Raw genomic sequence first — 21,626 nt, 5'->3', positions numbered from 1 at the left:
TACCTATGTGGATCATCCATTGCTTTTTATGTTCTGACTCCATTTATTACCTGCAGGGTTATGCATTTCTTGTTTTTAATCTATGTTTATGTATTTTTATGGCACATCAATAAAGTATTTGTTTGTATTTTTTTCAATACATGGTCGTGAACGCTCCTGGGTTGGTTTATTATATACTCACGAGGACCACGTTACTATATGGGGCTTTTGGTCGCTTTTCCCCATCATCCCTGTGTATAACCCCATCATCCCTGTGTATAACCCCCATCATCCCTGTGTATAACCCCCATCATCCCTGTGTATTATCCCCATCATCCCTGATCTAACTCCCATCATCCCTGTATATAACTCCCATCTTCCCTGTGTATTATTCCCTTCATCCCTGTATATAACTGTATCATCCCTGAATATAACCCCCATCATCGCTGTGTATAACCCCCATCATCCCTGTGTATAACCACCTTCATCCCTGTGTATTATCCCCATCACCCCTGTGTATTATCCCCATCATCCCTGATCTAACTCCCATCATCCCTGTATATAACTCCCATCTTCCCTGTATATTATTCCCTTCATCCCTGTATATAACTGTATCATCCCTGTATATAACCCCCAACCCCCCTGTGTGATAATTACTGGGTGTGTGTGACAGTGCAGGGAGCTGGGTGACTATAAGAAGAGCAGAAAATGACCTGTGAACATAGAGGGGCGTGGCAGTATGCAAATAGCTGAGATGCTGTGGAGGAAGAGGGGGGGGATGTAAGCTGTCTTAGATAAAGCAAGGGATCATGGGTATGGTGGGTTACAAGACAGGAAACAGACATGAACAAAAGCAAGGGATGTAAACAAACAGAGCAGCAGTGATGATTGAGATCAAACAGAAACTGGTTTGTAGGGGTTTTTAACCCCTTAAGGACACAGCCAATTTTAGCCTTGAGGACAGAGCAATTTTTTTTACATTTCCCTCTTTGCATCCCGACGCTCATAACGCTTTTATTTTTTGTACGACGTAGTTGTATGAGACTTTGTTTTTTGCGGGACGAGTTGTACTTTATGTACGTACCATTTTTTGGTACAAATACATTATCGTTTAATTTCTATAAATTTTTAATTCGATTTAAAATGCAGAAAAAAAGCAGTTGTGCAGCAGTTTTAATATTTTTTTTTTTACACCATACACCGATCATAATAAATAATGGTATACATTTGTAGTACAGGTTGTTACGGTCATGGCGATACCAAATATGTCTATATTATTTCATGTTTTGGGACTTATATTTTAAAAAGTTGATTTATTATAAAAAATGTGTGTTTCTGTGTATTTTATTTACTTTTTATTTATTTATTTACCATTATTTTTTTTTTACATTCATTTAACTTTTTTTTTTAATCCCATAAAGGGATTTATTATTTAGATTTTTATTTTGTAACTGTAATGTACTGGCATAGATCTATATGCCAGTACATTAGCCTGTTACTGATTGTATACAGGCAGTTGTTAGGGCATACCTCAGTATGCCCTAACAACAGGAAATATGTTCAGACAGCCCTGGGGTCCTTCACTGGACCCTGGGCTGTCTGGCCATACGAGTTGTGGGCTTTGATCGCGTCACAGTTATTTTCTGTGACGCGATCAATGTGCAGTCCCCTCTCCTTGAACGCCGCGATCAGCTGTCATCGCGGCGTTCAAAGGGTTAACAGCGGAGAGAAGATGTTTCTCTCCTCTCCGCTGTCAGAGTGGGGCCGTGGCTGTGTATTACAGCCGTTGCCCCGCTCTCGATCGCGCGCACAGACGCGCGCAGGGACGGCTGTCACACAGGACGAGTATGCTCGTCCTAATGCGCGAAGTGCTCGCCGCTCAGGACGAGCATACTCGTCCTGTGTCGGCAACCAGTTAAGGAAGGCAAACCAATGCTAGGGGACACTTTTTAGAAAACATTTTCTCTTAGCCAAATCATTTAAGGCCAGCTGTCATTTTTCCATTTAATGTACTTGAATTAACACTATTATTGATTCCTATGTGCATTACTTTACATATATCAAGATTAAATTTAAACTGCCTTGTTCTTGCCCATACAGCTAGCTTATCAAGGTCTTTCTGTAATATTTTCAAGTATCCAATGCTTTTGCAAAATCCAAATATATCACATCTGCTGCATAACCAACATCCAGATTTGCACATACCTCCTCATAGAAAGTTGTTTTTTTTCAGTAAGAAAAAAAAATGACTTAATGTCCACAAGGGAATAAACTAGCACTATTTAAACTCCATAAATTGGTAACAGATACTCTTTAACCAGGGCTAGATTATAGGAATTATAAAAGGGACAAATTCCCCAGGGCCTCAACCACTTTCCTTGGAATGATTATTATTTGGTCACTGTATTTGTATTTGTTAAATACTATTGTAAATGCTCTAATGTCACGGGAACAAGGCACAATTTTTTTTATTTGGGGGGCACGATCTACATGGCGCACTGTGGAACTATCTACAGGGGAGCACTGTGGCGCTATCTACTGGGTATGGCACTATCTACAGTCGGGGTGTGGCACTATCTACAGGGGGAACTGTAGGGCACTATCTAAGATGGCATCTTGCAGCACTGTCTACAAGGGGCACTGTGAGGCAGCTATCTACAAAGGGTGCTAAGTGTGGCACTCTCTATAAAGGGCATTGTGGCAGATAAGCCTCGGATTTCTGCCCCATATTTTTGGCCTATGGCAAATCCGACCCGTAGCCTTACTGTCCGTGTTAAGCTCGGATCTTCACCTAACGGCAAACCCAGGTAAATGGACCTTCACTAAAAAAATGTTGAGTACCCCTGCAATAGGACTTGATTCGGCACCTCTCGCAGTGGTTTCAATAATGTCATAATAATGAATACATATCTTTAAAATATGCTCATGTCTGAAAAGTAAAGGAAAGAAAAAACAAACATATAACATTCTGTTAATTGTGCTAGCATTTAGACCACTGGAAATGTGTATGGGAAATATTACATAGTAAGTTGTTTGTTCAGACATCGTGTCCCAAACAATATTGATGTGATGGGGATTGTTAGTTCAGTAAAATTATGTAATGGGCTGATGTGGGAAATGGTGATGGTCATTTCTTTCCATGAAGAGATACGTGGAGTATATACATATATGTCATATAAAGCAGACTATATGGCTGATCCTGCAGAGAGAACATGTAAACAGATATAACCTGGCTTCTCTACTTCTCATTACTGCTGAACACCATACAGAAGTATATATTGGTTGTTATCAGATACACTGCAGGCTTTCCATAATGAAGCTCTGTAGACAATAAATGGTTTCATTGTTTTAATATTTTACAACATATCTTTGTTTCACAGATGAGATGTGCACTTCCAAAATACATTAATATCAAGAAATATCCAAATCTATATAACATAAATGTTAGCATGTTCTATATCTAATGGAGATCGGTCCAACACAGAATCCATGTTAACAGATTTCTACTTAAACAACTTTACAAAACTCTGCCTCATAAGGTACGTAGACCATTTGTCTTGTTACTACCATTTTCAGCACAGTCTGTCAACACTTTTATCCCTTGTTCACACAGTTCAGATTTGCTGCAGATTTTGCATGCATTTATTTTTTTAAGCCAAAACCAGAATTGGATCCAGGAGAGCAGACCTATAATTCCCATTGCACACGACTGAGTGCCACTCGGGCCGTTTTTCACGGCATCCGAGTGGCACCGGGTAGTTTTCACGGACCCATTTACTTTAGACTCTTCAATCCATGGAAAGATAGAATATGGGATAGACGGGACCCGGCGGGCACACACGGTTGTGTGCATGAGGCTTTAGGCCTGCCTTTATATATTTCTTCTGTTTCGGTCCTGTTCATAGGTTTTGGATTAAAATAATACATGCAAAATCTGCAGGAAGTCACTGTGTGAACAAGGCCTAATGTGTTTGGGCACTGGCAGTCCCCACCAGCCATTCATTCTTGGTGAGATAAGTCCTAGTCTTAGGTCTACGGACAGCTTTTTGATGGGAACCCCTCACCCATGTGTTACTGTTGATATTTTATTAAAGCAGACTGGGGACATCAAATAATTATAGAAAAACTACGAAACTGTCAAATAAACCTGCTCAGTCAATGTAAATAATTTTACAAGGTGCCATCCAGATAATATAGGAGATATAAAGAACAAAAAAGAAAAAGATTTCCGGACAAAAAAACAGCACTCACTGAGTTACGAAAATATTAAAATTAATCCCCATAGTATTAAAGTCTAATAATGTATAAATACCATTTCCCTGAGTAATACCAATCACAATAGTATAGCAAACAATTTATAAATTAAAACATTGCCCAAATTGCCTTGCCAGGCATTGGATCAAATAATTACCAACAAAACCGTTTCGCCCATAGAAGTTAGATTGTCGAAAAATTGCAATGAGCTACAGATCTGATGATTACTTTACAACAAATAATTAAAGCTGACCATAGAAAGTCTGTAAAGAGTAGGTCTGTGATTTGAAGAATAGCACAACTGATCCTAGCCCAGTGACCCACTTCAAACACTGCAAAGACACCGAGGGCGTTCCCAGTTCTGTGCACACATTCATATGAGCATAATCTTTACAGGCAACTCATTGATTTCAGATCAGGAAAATAATTAGGAAAAAAATAAATTATGTTTATGTAGTAAACGACTTTGTGCTTAGTGGGTAGCAGTGTCCTGTGTCTCTATAATTAAGGCCAGTGTATGGTACATCTCTTTAGCCTGTAGAAGAAAGAAAAATCAAAGGTTAGAACATTCGGCTGCCCGCTCAAGTTGAAGTTTACATCCCAATCTGCCTAGGCCCTCTCAGAATCGGAGAACCCATAATCAGAGAACCCATGTCCTTTTTAGGTTGTCCCGATCAATGACTCCCATGACTACTGTGAAGTAATCTGTAAATTATGTCTAATTGAGGTTATTGTTACCCAAATGTAATATAGATCAATTTCCTGTTCCTTAAACAAGTCAAATCACAGCAGAGAAAACAGTAAAACTATTTCCAATGGCAAACTAATTTCATCATCTATTTTTAATGAAAATGCATGCAAATCAAGGTTTGCCCTTCTGAAAATTTCTGAATACTAATATTTTTTTAATATATGTGTAAGGAAGCCTTGCACTGTATAATTGAATTGCTAGCATGTCCTATAGTTTGAATTCAAAGCCAGTTAATGCAATGTCAAATGAATGTAAACCTTTTTAGTCTTTTTTTTTTTTTAAGATAATTTGTTAGGTGTTTTTAAACATGTTTCAAATTGACTTTATTTTAACATCTTGTTTCGTTTTTGCCATGCAGCTTCTATGTATGCATTATACATAGAAGCTGCATAGCGCCGCTCTAAGCCAAATCCGTCAGTCAGCTGGACCGACGGCTCAGCTGACAGCAGCTCTTGTGTGCCTGTAAAACACTAACTAAAAACAATAACTGTAATACCGATCACATCTAAGTTCATAAATGGAAGTTACGGAATGGAAAAAAACAGCAATTCTGCCATTTTTTTTAAAATAAAAAAGTATTACACCATTCACTGTGCGCTATAAAAATGAATTTACTTTATTCTATGAGTTCGTGTGATTATGGCAAAAGCCAAATCTGAAAATAAATAATTTCTATCCATAGTTATTTATTTTCCATCGTGTGGGTCGTTACAATTGCAGCAATACCAAATATATATATATAGGATTTTTTTTTCTGGAAAAAAATGTTTGTTTGTTTTTTCAACCCCTTGGAGAGGAAGCCAATTTTAATCTTCTCATTTTTTTCTCCCTGCATTCCAAAAATCATACATTTTTTATTTTTCCATCAACATACCCGTATGATTGCTTGTTTTTTTGCAGGCTGAGGGGTAGTTTTTAATGCCACCATTTAATGTACCGTATAATGTATTAGGAAACTGCAAAAAAATTATTTGTGGGGTGTAATGGAGAAAGAACTGATAGCTCTATTTTTTGGGGGGTTTAGTTTTTGGTGACCAAAAAACAGCAATTCTGGCATGTTTAATTTTAATTTTTTTACAGCTTTCACCGTGTGGGTTTAATGAGGTTATATTAGAATAGTTAGGACATTATGTTATTTATTTATTTTTTACATTACTTTAGGGGAAATATGGGAAAAAGGAGTTTATTGAATTTTTAATATATATTTTTTGTAAATGAAAAAAATAATTCTCTTTTTTCATTGTCTTTTTAGTCTCCATATGGGATAAACTAGTGATTGCTGGATCGCTTACACAATATACTGCAATACTTAAGGGTATATTCACAGAATGCGATTTCACCACGCCGCCGCAAAACACATTAATTTTTACCATGATTTGCCACAGTTTCCATGCTTTCTGCAAATCCATGGTGAATTATGGCAAAAAAAAAAAACATCCCTTTTTGCAGTGGGGTTTTCAGCCATGTAGCAAAAGAATGTGGCAACGCTGCACCGTATTAGTACACCCTTATGTATTGCAGCCTATTGTGTGATTTACTGGCTCCTATTAATCCATGTCTCTGTCAGAGCTCAAAGACAGCAGGCATGGGGGCCTCCATTATGTAGAGGGACTGAAGATACTTTTTACATAGCTCAATATATACTAGTGTAAAATAACATTTCAGGAATTTGTATAAAGATGTTGATTTCCAAATATATTTATATATATTTTAACTATTACTAGCCATGGTTGTCCATCTACTCACCTCCTGGAGTTCCATCCACAATGTGTGAGGTTCTGCAGCTGTGCCATAGTGCAGCTCCACTCCTGGAAATGTGTTGCTATCCAGAGGGCGCATGGTGCGCATAGTCTGCACCTCTTGTAGATTAACAGTAATGCTTGGTTGCTGCGTACACGACATACATTCATCACTTATTATATTTATGTACATTAGATGCAAGTATGAAAAAAATGTACATGAAAGACAATGAAGAACATGTACAGTGCATAATCCGCTAGTGGCAGCTGCTTAGGAGCTCTCTGCATACTGTTTTATTATTGAGTTCAATGTATAACAGCAAGCAGTAAGTTCCTGAGTTCCCTCTAGTGGCGGATGCAGGCATCCAGAATGTTATCTTTTAAAGCAGCACTCCCAGGAATTTTTATTTTTCTTGGCACTCATTTCTAAAGCAAACCCAGTAAAAGGTAGTGCAATCCTCTTACCGGGCGCTTTATTGCGGCACTATCTTCTCCATTCCAGGCCGCCGTTATGTCACGTGACCAGCACTGTGACTCCCTGGATCCTATTGCATATTATGTTCCCAGTAAGTTACTTTTATTATGCATTCCTATGAGACGATCAATCTGAATCTCATAGGAATGCAGGGGATTTGGAGATATTTATCAATCGGACCTTTGTTTTTCTGATACGCAGATATATTAAGAAGTGAATCCGCACATAACGCTGGACCTATTTAAAAAACAATATGATATTCAAGGGTAGATATTCGCTTTAAGCTGAGCAACAGAGAAATTTGAGAGAGACTGACTGGTTCCTAGGGATTCCCCTAACAGTCTTTCCAATGAGTTTGCCATGATGGTTATAAAAGATGGCGATTCGCTTTTATTGCTGAATTAGCATTGTGACATCTACAAAGGAGGGAAGCCGTTTCCTATCATTCAGCATTAGTAATCACTTTTACAACAGGTAAACTTCTAATTTTTAGAAATGTCAGACGTTTTAGTGGAGGATTATAAATCTGTCATAAGAGATGTCACACTGCATTACATAGTATATTATAGAGACACATACCTGGCTGTTGTTTTGTAGTATGAGGAGTTGTTGATGGTTGACAGCCACAAAGCAAGGGGTGAGAATGCCAGGCTCACTGATCCTTTTTACCAGGAATACATTGTATTCAAAGAGTGGTAGTGTGGATACGGTTTCTGAAGAGATGACAAAATATCATGAATTTCTATATACACTTGCAAAAGTTTGAATCAATGTATTCTTGCAGTTAAGACTTGTCATTTCATGCAGTAATATTACAAATGTTACAAATACTAACAGAATTATAACTTAAAAATTACATATGATAATGACCCATTTTCAGCAGCCATTACTCCAGTGTCCTAATGTCAAACTTTCCTAGCTCATCCTTTAAGGGATTTTTGAAAAAACAAAACCATGATGACGTGTCTCCTGGGACCAAACCAATAAGCAGTGTAAAGGGGCTGCGCTACTCCAGCGATGATGGATAACCGGAAAAGAGTATTATGGACAGTCTAGGCTGGATGGATGAAGGAGAAGAACACGTATAAGATATAGAACAAATGAAAGGATGCTGGAGGAGTGCTTGATGTCTTTTGCCAGATATAGTGGATGCAGTATGCTATGGTCAGCGCTTGGTTGGTGCAAATTTTATCATGCAGCAGGGCAATCAGGCAAAAAATACTTCTAAGCTATGCGAAAACTATTTGGACGACACAATTGCCCTATTGAGCTTTTGTAGGTTGAGCTTCTCCGGAAGGAAGGGTGCAAGGCAGAAAATTGTGTATATATATATATATATATATATATATATATATATATATAAAAGCGTATGTATGTAGATATATATGACCCCAAATGGCGCTGCTAAACAATTGAGTAGTCTGATGTAATAATAATGATAATTTAATATAATAAGGCATTAATAATTATAATGTAATAAAATAAGGCTACGCGTTTTGACGCAGGACATGCGTCTTCATCAGGCCATGTAGTTACAATAAAAAAAGGACATCTTAAATACCCCAGGTTAAGAAAAAACCCACCAAACAGGGCGTTGAGAGATCACCTATGACGTCACATGGGGTCATCACAATACAAAACATAACAACGAATGTATCGGTTAAAGAGACAACTTAAAATTCTAAACAATATTGTCAAATCTCAAATACTCATGAATGGCTTTTGTTAATCGATACAAATAACAATTAACCCAAAAAAACAAAAACGATTAAGAGAAAATAAAGTAGCTATTAAAATGAGCACTGGGTTATATAATAAACGGTAAGTGAATGAGCGACAATCCTTATAAATAGTGTATACAATATATGGATAGGAGTGTTTAGTCCATTTCAGGGAGATATTTATAACCATTGTATCAAAACTCACAATCTAGGACTCGGCGTCTGCATTGTTGGTCCACATCAGGCTACGGGAGGCCCTGAAGACCAGGAAATGGCTAGAGAAGTCTTAGGTGGAAATTCACCCTGAATACCTTAAATCTAACATCTGGAATACCAAACATCAGTTGTAATTTCTACTAACCGAGGATTGTAGTGCAGATCAGTTATATGGAAAGACATTATGACATTGACTAGAAATTAGAGTCATCGTATTGACAACCTAATGGTGTCACTATCAGTTCTTTTTAGTGCATCAATGAATCCCGAGCAGCCTTGGCATTTTAGTGATGTATGCCATAGCTTACCTTTAGAATAGCCATCTTTGTGCTAGCAGTATGGTAATAGCAATGCTAGATTACCTGGCATTGATAGTACGGATCATAGATCCTATTGGTTAATGACCATATTGCCATCATAACATATTTGAGAAGGCTAATGTAACAAAGCGAGTAATGTGGACATCTAATTGTATACTTGTGCATAGAATCCTTACCTAAAAACTGGAGCTTGGCCTGTTGGACATTCAGAGACTCCAAAGTCCTCAGTTCCTGTAGGAGGGTTTGCTGCACAAGCTGTAGGTTCAGACGATTCTGCACAGAGGAAGGAATGTAGCCCAGCAACTCTTGTCTGTTGAAGAGAAAATATGATTTTCCAGGTACAGCCATATTTTGTTTTACTTTTATTGAAGTCTTGAGCAAAAACATTTTTTAGCAACAGATTTTTCTTTTCAAAAGTAGTATGGGTAATTTTCATGAAATTGTAAAAACTTTTTCAGGATAAAGCAAGCAAGTAGTATCATGTAAATCTGGCCATTAATTTAGGGATTATTAAAGGGGTTGTACAGTTTTAGAAAAATATGGCTGCTCTCTTCCAGAAACAGCACAAAACTTGTCCACGGGTTGTGTCTGGTATTGTAATTCAGCTAATAGGGAGGAGCTGCAATACTACACACAACCTGTGGACAGTTGTGGCACTATTTTTTGGAAGAAAGCAGCCATGTTTTTCCTAATCCTGTAAGACCTCTTTAACAACTATGATAACCTTTATGGTAGTAAAAGCTATCGGTTCCAACTGATGGAGATCTGACCCTTATGACTGCGAAAAAAACATGAAACATGAATGACAAATGGTAAATGGTACAATCGTGCCTGGGAAATGTCTGTATACAAATGCACAATATTTGGCAAAATAGTTTGTATTATGGGAAATATCTTTGAGGCCAAATCCTTATGTCTATGGCCAGCCATAGTGATGCAACAGTAGTTTGTGCATTCAATAAACTTTCATGGTGCCTAATACAAGAATACTGCAAAGTCTACTAGGGTGGAATGTAGTCTATAACCTCTTATATGCACATGGGGAAGTGGTAGTCTGAAGTCTTGGGCCCCATGACTGATATAATTACTTTGTGAATTAATTGTCAGGGCTAAGTTTTTAGCTCATGTGTAGTCCATAGATCAGGGGTCAGCAACCTTCAGCACTCCAGCTGCTGTGAAACTACAACTCCCAGCATGCACTGACAACCAAAGGCCTAATTATTCCAGCCAAAGGCTGTCGAGAATGCTGAGAATTGAAGTTGCTGACCCCTGCCCTGCAGACAACCGCATCATGGAAGTCACTGAGAATATACTAGTGTGTCTGCAGTAACAGCCGGGTGTGCCCCATGGCATTCACAATCCTTGCATATATCATACTAAGATGTCAGGGTAATGTACCCTCATAGTGCATGACATTACTACATGCTGTGCTCTGATACCAGGGAACAATTTTTCAGGGCACTACAACATCATAGATCGTACAGTATTACTCACTTGTCTGGTGGAGTGCTCATTCCCTTTATCCGATGCAGATTGGCAGCCACTTTCCCAGTGTACACCTCCAGCCTATCCGGTGGGCTCAGTAACAGGGCTTTTCCTTGCATGTATTCATGACGTACCTAGAAGGTGACATGAATGCATCATAGATCATTTTATGGCGTCATGAGTGGACGTCCTACATTCCTTGTGTTATATGGTACCTGGCTGTAATGTACTTGCACATATAGTTCGCTTCGCCCCCTCAAAGTGGCTTTCCATGTAACTCTTCTGAACTCAAGAATCACAGAGTTGTCCTGGAGAAGGAAATCATGAATATAGTCCCCAGCACGCATGGGCCGCACTACATCCCCTGTAAAAAGCAACACCAGTCATTCATGTTCCACCTCTAACGGTGCATTTGCTATAGCACTCCTGACAGGTCTGTTTTTAGTCAATCATTTTATTCCACATGTAAATGCATAAATTGATACCTGGGTGTTACCATTCCCCTTGTCAATAGGGATGTGTCCTTACACAGTCCAATTCGTGCTGTCAGTGTCAGATTGTGTAGGTACACACACTAATAACACCCAATGGTCACTTCGTTCACAGATTTCAAGGAGGAATAAAAGAGGAATGACACAATGCAGAGAAAAGATGCTCCAACATTATTTCATGGGAAATACAAGTATTTACCATCCTAAAAAAGGACCTGCAGCTTTCCTGACAAGTCTACATTTTTTTGTGCAACTCCAAAACAACTAGATGGTACCTTTGTTTCTGTTGGCAAATAAAGCAAATTCTTCCACTTCACTTTGTTCTGAGACCAACAGCTGCTCACAGATTTCTGGTACCAGGTCTGCTGCAACCTAGTGCAAGGGAAGGTTAACAGTCTGATTTAATGTTTCATTAGTCATGGTGTATGACAGCACATTTACCTGAAGTTGTTCTGTAATTGATTCTCTTTAAGAGAATTTCCCCTTAAACAAAGTTATCCATCTCTTAGTTATATCTGTTCCTAGCTCAGCATGGATTGACACACATCTTTCGCAGATTCCAGAATGGAAAATCTCTGTATTTATGTAGTGATTCATCAACTGATATATGACTGGATTTGTCATGCAGTCCTCTATGAAACCTGTGATAACCGCTGTTAGGCTGGATTCACACGAGCACATTACGTCCGTAATGGATGGAACGTATTTCGGCTGCAAGTCCCGGACTGAACACACTGCAGGGAGCCGGGCTCCTAGCATCATAGTTATGTACGACGCTAGGAGTCCCTGCCTCGCTGCAGGACAACTGTCCTGTACTGTAATCATGTTTTCAGTATGGGACAATTCCGCAGCGAGGCAGGGACTCCTAGCGTCGTACATAGCTATGATGCTCGGAGCCCGGCTCCCTGCAGTGTGTTCGGTCCCGGACTTGCGGCCGAAATACGTTCCGTCCATTACGGGCGTAATGTGCTCGTGTGAATCCAGCCTTAGAGCTGTAAATGTGGGCAGATGTTTCTCACCTGACATTTCCAGAAACAGATTTTAATAAGAAACAATTTAATAGAATTTGTAACATGATGACAAAAGTAGACAATTTAGAGAACTTTATCAGTGATTTATTTATTCTAAGGGAAAAGGGTATTCATTTTAATATGGATATAATCAGAAACGTAGGGTTGTAAAGTTGTAGGATCTCTGGGCTATAATAATTTATTTAACGGAAGGACAACAACATTAATTAAGACAACAAATTGTCGATCGATCCCTGCCTTGATCTGAGGCGTGGTCTGGGCTTGCGGATCTGTTGTTTGGCATGAATGACTTTCAAAGGACTACCCCTTACAACGAATAAAAAAAATCTAACGCGGCTGATCAACTTTTCCACAAATATCTGTAATTATTCGGCGTCTGTTGGCCTTTTCGTGACACAAACGAGTGGACAGGCTGCAGAAAATGGTCTAAATCTGTTTTTTGGGCCATCCAACAGTCCATAACTAACAGTGATAAATCATAGTGCCCTCTATACTCACAGTAAAAGTCTGGATTTTTGTTGTATATTCAACTCCCCCTGGTAAAACGATCACAAGTCGTCGAGATACTCGTCCATTCTGTAAGGAGAATAAGAAAATAGAATAGTGTCCTTCACATGATAACATGACTGTAATGTTGTTGCCCTGACAGCATCCAATAAATGGTAGTTACCAAGAGTGCCTCCAGTTCCTTGCGCGGAGGGAGATGTTTGCGTCCATGGTACAACAGTGTGTGACGAAGGTATTCTTGACAGCTCCGAGAGTTCTCTGTAATCAGACATATGACAAAGTTCTCACATTTCTTGTGGTTGAAAAAGATTATGCTTAGGCCTGTGTTCTGTAATCCTGTCCTCAGTGGGGTTTACTTAGACTCAGATATACAGTACATTAGGGGCAATTTCATAGAATGTCAGGTAACCTAAGCATCAGAGGTTTAACTATAGGGAGCACAGAGGTTGCAGTCACCCTCAAGCTCTGGAGCCTGAGGGGCCCCAAAAGATCCCTCTACCCCATATGAGGACACCTGTACTATAAATTACATGGTAGTTGGAGAGGCCCAGGTGCTTGAAGTTACACACCTGATAAGAATGTTAACCCACAAGTTCAAACAAACTCCATGATGATGTAACAGTGAGCTAGACCCACACCTGAGAGCAGTATCAACCACAGTTCTTCTTCCCGCATTGGCATGTCACAGCACCACCAACCCGTGCATAAAGAAGTACAAGTTTTCCTTCTACATACATGTATGCGTGCTGTAGTCACAACATGCTAGTAATAAGTGATATATAACATTGTGGGAACTGCAGAATTGTATTTACCACTTTTTTTTATGGGGCTCAATTATTCCATGCCAGTCTTTACTCAAATAACTATCATTGTGAAAAGACCCACAAGACCATTGCAATTCACTATGGCCCCAATTAAGAAGAGGAAATCATGTGGAAGTTGAAGAATAGGGTATACAGTAGGATATATATGATTAGTGGCTCCTAGATTTAGGCAAGATTTGTTCTGGTCTGCTTCAAGTACACGGAGATGTTGGGGATACATCTTGCTAGTATTACAGAACAAAATGGGACAGAACTAGACATGCGTCAGTTTCCATAGCAGGATTACCAGAAATATAATGGTCCTAGAACGTGTACAGTAACTTAGGTCTGGTTCTAGCCATAAAGTAATAATTAGATAAAGCCATAGTTTGTTTGTTTTTATTAGGAAATTGTATTTCAGTTGTGCATAAGTAAATAATAAAAAAAAATCCACAGACAGAAAAACAACTAAGAATAAAAATCTCTTAACTTACATAGCCATAACCCAGGTATATGAACATGTTCTCCTCAGATAAATGCAAAGTTTGCATACATACCTTGATAAGTGCCAGTGGTTTCTTGCAGATACTTGGTAACACATGGCAGTAACTTGGGGGTAGGTAGGAAGTACCCAGTAAGAAGGCTCAAGAGTGTCCAGCCTTGGTTACAGCTCTCACTATATGTGTATAGAGAATTAGCAGTAGTAAAAAATAACATTTGGCAAACTGTGGTACCTAATTCTACATATTTTGTTGATGATTTGGCCATTGTTACTTGGCCTGTAAATTAATTTAATTAACCAATAATAATTGCTAATAAATGTCGGATTATTTAGAACAAGAAAGGGGAGGGGGCTGGCAGCACGTGTGTTCTGATTGTTGGGTGGGCCCTAACCAGCCATTCTGCCCTGACCAGGGTCGCTAAAGGTGCTCTACCCCTTCAAGTGACTTACAGGTGATATTCTATGATTGTCTGGCACTGGGACTTGATAGGTGCTGAATTATCAAATATCCTGGCTCAAAGTAATTTTACTATACTATAATTGTATGAAATTAACATGAGCACACAAGGTTAGGTATACTTTGGGCGCTTAATAATGCAGGGTACAAAATCCTGTTGACATCTAAGAGCATTCAAATCATAGTATCCCATGCCAGTCCCCGTTATGCTCCAATAACCCACTATATTTTTACTAACACACAAGGAGGAATCTTACACTTGTGATAACAGGATTAAGTTTATTTGGGGGTACTCACTGTTTAGGGTTCTCTGTAATCTGTTTCAGAATTTGGCAGTAAATCTCATCTCTCAGGGCGGGTTTTTCTTTGCAGAGCTAAAGGAATATATATATGATTAATAAATTATCTACATTTTTATTTCTCCCAAACTGACTATATCATCCCTTCTCACCAGAAGTATCTCATAAACACACTTCACGTCATCCGGCTCCCTGTACTGCTGGTCCCTCATGTATCTCATCAGAGCTGGGTAAGAAAACATACAACAGACATATTAACCTTTTAAGGACAGGTGCCTATTTGGGCCTTTTGGACAAAACAGTTTTTTTTTTCTTTCCTCTCTGCATCCCGGCACTCATGACTTTTGAGTTGTACTTAATGTAACTGTACCAAAAAATGTAAACTACATAATTGTTTAATTGACATAAATTTTTATTTTCGAAAAAATAGCAGTTCTGCCGCAGTTTTCTTTTTCTTCTTTTTTTTTTTACAGCATACACCGATTATCATAATTGACACTATAAATTTGCTGTTTTTATGGTCATGAGGTTACCAAATATGTGTCTATTTTATGTTTTGGGATTGATCTTTAATAAAGTTTATTTATTTAAAAAATCTGCATGTGTGTGTGTTTTTTTTTACTGATTATTTAACATTACTTTTTTTAATTGAATTTTAATCCCATAGGGTTGTTTTTTTTATTTAGATTTTTAAATTTTAATGTATAGGCATAGGCATATATCTATATGCTAGTACATTAGCCTGTGCACTGATAGTACACAGGCAGTTGTTAGGGCATACCTAAGTATGCCCTAACAGGAAATATGGTCAGACAGCCCTGGGGTCCCTCAATGGACCCTGGGCGGTCTGCCCATATAAGGCATGTCCCTCCTCATTTTACCTTTGAATGCCGCAATCTGCTTTGATTGCGGCATTCAAAGTATAAACTGCAGAGAACAAGGCTTCTCTTATCTCCACAGTTAGAGCGGGGTTATGGCAGTGTATTACAGCCATCACCCCGCTCCTGATCGCACGGACACACTTGCTGCGCAAACGCGATCACCATGATGCCTCTGCTCGTCATGATGCGGCAACGTCATCCTGCTCATAACAAGCATAGACGTCAAACATTGACAACCAGTTCATATTTTACATTCACCATGTATTAGGGCTGGGTAATTAATGAAAAAAAGAAAACCGAAATTCAGCGCAGATAACCAACCTCATCATTAAGTTGTTTTTTTTTTCCCAGTTTCAACTGTATCTGCGTTAGGACGCAGATACAGTTAAATCCAATACCAGAGTGGCTTGGCACAGACAGGCACGATGCGGTGACATCATTGCGCCTGTATGCACTGAGCCACACAGACAGGAGGAGCAGAAGGATCTCCTCCACTTGTCGTTGGAACGGGGTTAGGTGAGTATGTATTTTATTATTTTTATTAGGCAATATTGGGTCTGTGTGGAGGCAGCTATGGGAGCATTATACTGTGTGGGGGCAGCAGTGGGGCATCATACTGTGAGTGGGCAGCTATGGAAGGCTTTATACTGTGTGGAGGGCAGTTATGGGTGTATTATACTGTGTGGGGCAGCTATGGGAGCACTATACTGTGTAAGGGCAGCTATGGGAGCATAATACTGTGTGGGGACAGCTATGGGGGTATTATACAGTGTGGGGACAGCTATGGGGGCTTTATACTGTGGAGGGCAGCTATAGGGGCATTATATTGTGTGGAGGGCAGCTATGGGGGCATTAAACTGTGTGGAGAGCAGCTATGGGGGCATTATACTGTGTATGGGCAACTATGGGGCATTATACTGTGTGGGGAGCAGGTGTGGGGGCAACTATGGGGCATTATACTGTGGGGGGCTGCTATGGAACATTATACTGGGTGGGCTGCTATGGTGGCATTTTCTATATGGAGGGCAGCTATAGGAGTATTATACTGTGTGAGGGGTAGTTATAGGGGCATTACACTGTATGGTGGGTGCTATAGGGGCATTACACTGTGGGGGCAGCTATGAGGGGCATTATACTGTGTGGTGAGCAGCTATGGGGCATTAGACTTTGGGGAGCAGTTATGGGGCATTATACTGTGTGGGAAGCACTATGGGGGTGTGAAAGTGATTAAAATAGGTTATTGATTCTGTTTTAAATAAGTATGGCTATGTGGCTCCATCTTGCATGTAGTCTCCATCTCGTATCTTAAAGAATCCATTTAGTGAATAAGTAGTCATCTGTTGTTTTAAGGCAAGTATATTAATGCTTTTTCTCAGCTATGTGTCTCCTAGGCTCTTATCTGAAGCCTGTTGCAAGAGATGCGTAGTGACCTCGTAAGCTAAGGGCCTGTTCACATCAGCGTTGCCCTTACGTTGAGGGGTTCTGTCTGAGGTTTCCGTCGGGTTAACCCCTCAACGGAAAGGCAAGCTGAAACCTTAGCTTCCGTTTCCCTCACCATTGATCTCAATGGTGACGGAAACGTTGCTAAAGGTTTCAGTTTGTCACCGTTGCAAGAGGGTTCAGTTGTTTTGATGGAATCAATAGCACAGTCGACTACACTATTCCGTCAAAACAACAGAACCCTGTCACAATGGGGACAAGCAGAAAACTTTAGCAACGTTTCCATCACCATTGAGCTCAACGGTGAGGGAAGTGGAAGCTAAGGTTTCAGTTTGCCTTTCCGTTGTGGGGTGAACCCAACAGAAACCTCCGACGGAGCCCCTCAACGGAAGGGCAGAGCTGACGTGAACACAGCCTAAGAAAACTCTTTCATTGCGAATGAAGGGGAGTAAGATAAGAGTTAATTTTGGCCTGAAGAATTTGTAGCAGGCGGTGTAAAGTTTTATGAGAAGGAACAGGGCAAGAGATAACATTGTGTTCTTGCTCGAAAAATTGTATTGTTCAAAGTTTCAGGTGCAGCCTGACGTAAGCATGTCATTCAGAATTATAATTCTACATTTAAAATATATTGTATGTACGTGATTGGCTCAATATGACTCATTGTATGCTATTGGCTCAACCAGAGTTATTGTCACATAGCCTCTGATTGGTTAACCTCAAACCTATTGCCCTTTTGAGAGATATTATTGTAATTGTTTTTGGCAATAAACGTTAGAGGAGTATTTTTGAGCATACAAGCAGTGTCTCTTAATTCTCTCCCATATATATCGATATAACCTATGATTTGGATCTGGATAAGTTCCTTGGGAGGGTATCAGTTGACATACCTGACTAAAACTTCAGTATAACATATTTTGGGCTATGATTGTGTCAACAGCTTTGGTGCCGAAACCCGGGAGATTAATCATCTGATAGCTGTCACTGGAGCTCGGGCATTGCATCAGTGAAATTGAAAAGAAAATGCGGTAAGTAGAAAGCTTATTCTTACACAAACCTTTTTCACTCATGTATTTGTCGGAGCTGGAATTAGCTGTTATTACGTCACATCTCCCGGACGCAGGAATTTAGCCAGAACGGTATGAAGGATCCATAGGTATGTTAAAAAATTTTGTGTGATAATTGATTGTAGATACGTACGTTTATCTTGAGTTAATGTTGAAGATGTGTAAATTTGTGTCTTGAGTTCATGGTATAAAGGGCATGAGTGAGGTACATGGTATAGAGGATATTTTTGCCGGCAATAAAACTGTTAAGATTGCTAGAACAGAAGTGTAAAGTTATGAAAAGTGAGTAAATGACCCACCCCCCTTGGAATGCAGTGACGTAGTGGATGCTTGAGAGGAGTTGTAACTTACATGTGAAAGTCTTAAAGTGAAAGGTGCCGCTTAGACAGTGAAAAAACTTGTTCTCATAAAGTAACCAAATTTCAGAGCTCCGGTAGTGTTTGTGTTTGAGGTGAGGAAGATAAAGGCTTTGTAGAATGAACTTGCAATGAGCTGTGCTATTGGATTTGACTTGTATTGTTGTAGGTCTGTTGGAAATTTAATTTATTATTTGGCTGTTGTGTAAAAATTGTTAAGGATCAAAGGAAAGGTTACCCTGTTGCATGTTTGTTCTGAGAGATTCACAGACCACCTGACTCTGATATTAAAATGTCCGTCAATGGCACAAACTGTTCGTTGGTGGAAGAGAGGTACTAAAAAGTGTTCGCCGGTGACACAACTGCCCGTTGTGAACAGATATTCATTAGAAATATCCTGTAGGTAGTACCTGTAGTACGACAAGGACTCCTACGGTTAAGTCCTGATGATGGGGAACTCAGAAAGCAGGGCGACAGGGGAAACCCAGGGGGAATACAGCCAAAGAAATTGTGACAAACAGGGCGGGCAAGGACGCTATAACAAACTGAATATTATTTTTTTTGGATCGTTGAAGGATGGTTGTTTAGATGTGGAAAAATTTCATAAAAATTAATAAAGGCTGGTTGATCGACCATGCATTAACTGAGAAAGCAGACACATGTCTTAGAGTGGCAGACTAAGTGATTCTTTTAGAGCGGGCAACGGCTGAGTATTACAGCTGTTACCCCGCTCCTGATCCTGCGCGGACACTGCTGTCACACTCGACAGCAGTCCTAATGCTTGAAGTACCCACCACTCAGGATGAGCATTCTCGTCCTGTGTCAGCAACTTGTTAATATATTGGCATATATCTCTATGCCAGTACATCAGCCTGTGTACTGATAGCACACAGGCAGTTGTTAGGGCATACCTAAATATGCCTTAACAACAGGAAATATAGTCAGACAGCCCTGGGGTCCTTTAATGGACCCTTGGCTGTCTGCCCATATAAGGAATGTCCCTCAACCGCCGCGATCAAAGGGGTTCTCATTTTCCCTTTGAATGCTGCGATCAGCTTAGATTGCGGCATTTAAAGTGTAAATGGCGGAGTTCAGAGGTTTCTCTTATCTCCACCGTTAGAGCGGGGCTGCGGCTGTGTATTACAGCCATTGCCCCGCTCCTGATCGCACTTCCACACTTGTGCCAATGCTTTCTGATTTAGCAATCTTTGTCATGACTTTTAATGCATTAAATACAGTGTCAGGAAGCTTTAACTTGACATTTTCAATGACTTTTCAATGGTTTTTGTTGTGTGATATCACGCCGCAGCAAGTTATTAGAGTCAAGATAACATCTGTACTCTGCTTATAGTGATATAGCAATATTTAAAGGCTATGTGCGCCTTTGATGGGCATCTTTTTATTTGATAAAAATGTCAGTCAGTGTGTCTTTTTAATTAGCCTTTGGTTTACTTTTTTAGCTACAGTTGCTCTGTATTCTCTATGCAGAGCAGATGTATCTTTTGTTTTTACCTGATTCCGTCAGTCCCGCGGACCTGATGGGTTCAGTGTCAGCGGGTCCTGTGTGTCTCAAACACGCAGAATCCACCTGTAATCTATCACATCTAAGTTATGAACTTAGATGTGATGTATAACTTGTGGATCCTGCGTGTCAGAGACACGCAGGACCTGCTGACACTGAACCAGTCGGTCCCGCGGACCTGACGGGAACAGGATCTAGTGCTAGATACAGCTGCTCTGTATAGAGAATGCAGAGCAGCTGTATCTAAAAAAGTACAACAAATTTTTAATAAAGACTAATTAAAAAGTTACACTAAATACTGACCTGTTTATTAAAAAAAAAAAAGATACCATCAAAGGTTTACATAGCCTTCAAATTTAATTTAAATACACAGTGGCAAGAATCTTTAAGTTTACTTTTTCAATGACTTATGTGATGTTATCACGCTGCAGCAAGTTATCAGAATCAAGATTGCTACATTTGTATGTCTAGCAAAAAGTAATTGACAAAGTTTAATGTAACTTTGTACTTCTATGATGTTGCATGTTTATGCAGATAAAGTCTATGCAGTGATATACGTACTCATGAAGTTATTAGTTGCCAGCTCATTCAGTTCTTTATCGGTGTAATATATCAAAGACTCCTGGATTGGCACCTGAAAATAATTAACGTTGGGAATAAGAATAAAATTGCTGGCAACTATGATCAGGTTTTGGATGGTACTGCATGCACAGACAGGAGAAAGAGAGAGAGTGAGACAGCGAGCGAGCGACAGTACACCAAAACAAATGCACATTCATAATAAAACAATATTAAAAAAAGTTAAAGGCTATGCAAACCTTTGCACACTTTTTAAAAAAAAGAAAAGAAACCGTGTGTGTACGCGAAACGGCCGTAAGCTTACTCCACATCAATTAGACCAATAGATCCTGAATAAAGAATTTCATTGCCACAGTTGGTGAGTGCCTCGATTCCTTCTATTTTTTGAATTTATGAGCTTAGATGTGATCGATAACAGCTGGATCCTGCGTGTCAGAGACACGAAGGACCTGTTATCACCGAAGTTGTTCAGTCCCGCTGACCCTACGGATTCGGGTTTGAGCGCAAGATACAGCTTCTATGCATCCAGGATACATAGTAGCAGTATCTCAAAGTAAAAAAAAAAAACATTAATAAAAACTAATTAAAAAGTAGTTTGAAATGCAATAATACGTTGTTTTATTTAAGAAAAAAAAACTGTCTGGCATGTTCAATGTAAATGGGAATTCAGCCACAGACATTTATACACCGAAATTTAGCAGAAGGAGATCTATCAGCCATCCAGTGTATGATGAGGATGTCAAGACCTTGTATG

The 21,626-nt window shown here is 39.5% G+C and overlaps 1 protein-coding gene across 1 annotated transcript in view; it reads right to left on the bottom strand.

Moving 5' to 3' along the window:
- Positions 1 to 3,372: 3,372 nt before the first annotated feature.
- MYO15B (myosin XVB) overlaps positions 3,373 to 21,626 on the bottom strand; it is a 101,986-nt gene continuing 83,732 nt past the window's right edge. The window contains exons 31-43 of the mRNA XM_075846653.1: positions 20,855 to 20,927; positions 15,183 to 15,256; positions 15,029 to 15,105; positions 14,330 to 14,448; positions 13,133 to 13,227; positions 12,961 to 13,038; positions 11,707 to 11,803; positions 11,156 to 11,304; positions 10,950 to 11,074; positions 9,632 to 9,765; positions 7,778 to 7,911; positions 6,731 to 6,871; positions 3,373 to 4,768 (exon numbers count right to left, since the gene is read on the bottom strand). Of these exons, the coding sequence (XP_075702768.1) occupies positions 4,706 to 4,768; positions 6,731 to 6,871; positions 7,778 to 7,911; positions 9,632 to 9,765; positions 10,950 to 11,074; positions 11,156 to 11,304; positions 11,707 to 11,803; positions 12,961 to 13,038; positions 13,133 to 13,227; positions 14,330 to 14,448; positions 15,029 to 15,105; positions 15,183 to 15,256; positions 20,855 to 20,927 (1,359 nt within the window). The 3' untranslated portion in view covers positions 3,373 to 4,705. The remainder of the gene's footprint in view (positions 4,769 to 6,730; positions 6,872 to 7,777; positions 7,912 to 9,631; positions 9,766 to 10,949; positions 11,075 to 11,155; positions 11,305 to 11,706; positions 11,804 to 12,960; positions 13,039 to 13,132; positions 13,228 to 14,329; positions 14,449 to 15,028; positions 15,106 to 15,182; positions 15,257 to 20,854; positions 20,928 to 21,626) is intronic.

This window comes from Rhinoderma darwinii, chromosome 13 (assembly GCF_050947455.1).
Source record: "Rhinoderma darwinii isolate aRhiDar2 chromosome 13, aRhiDar2.hap1, whole genome shotgun sequence".
NCBI classification, from domain to species: domain Eukaryota; kingdom Metazoa; phylum Chordata; class Amphibia; order Anura; family Rhinodermatidae; genus Rhinoderma; species Rhinoderma darwinii.
Note: the sequence above shows the minus strand (reverse complement) of the source record. Positions and strands in the feature narration are given on the sequence as shown.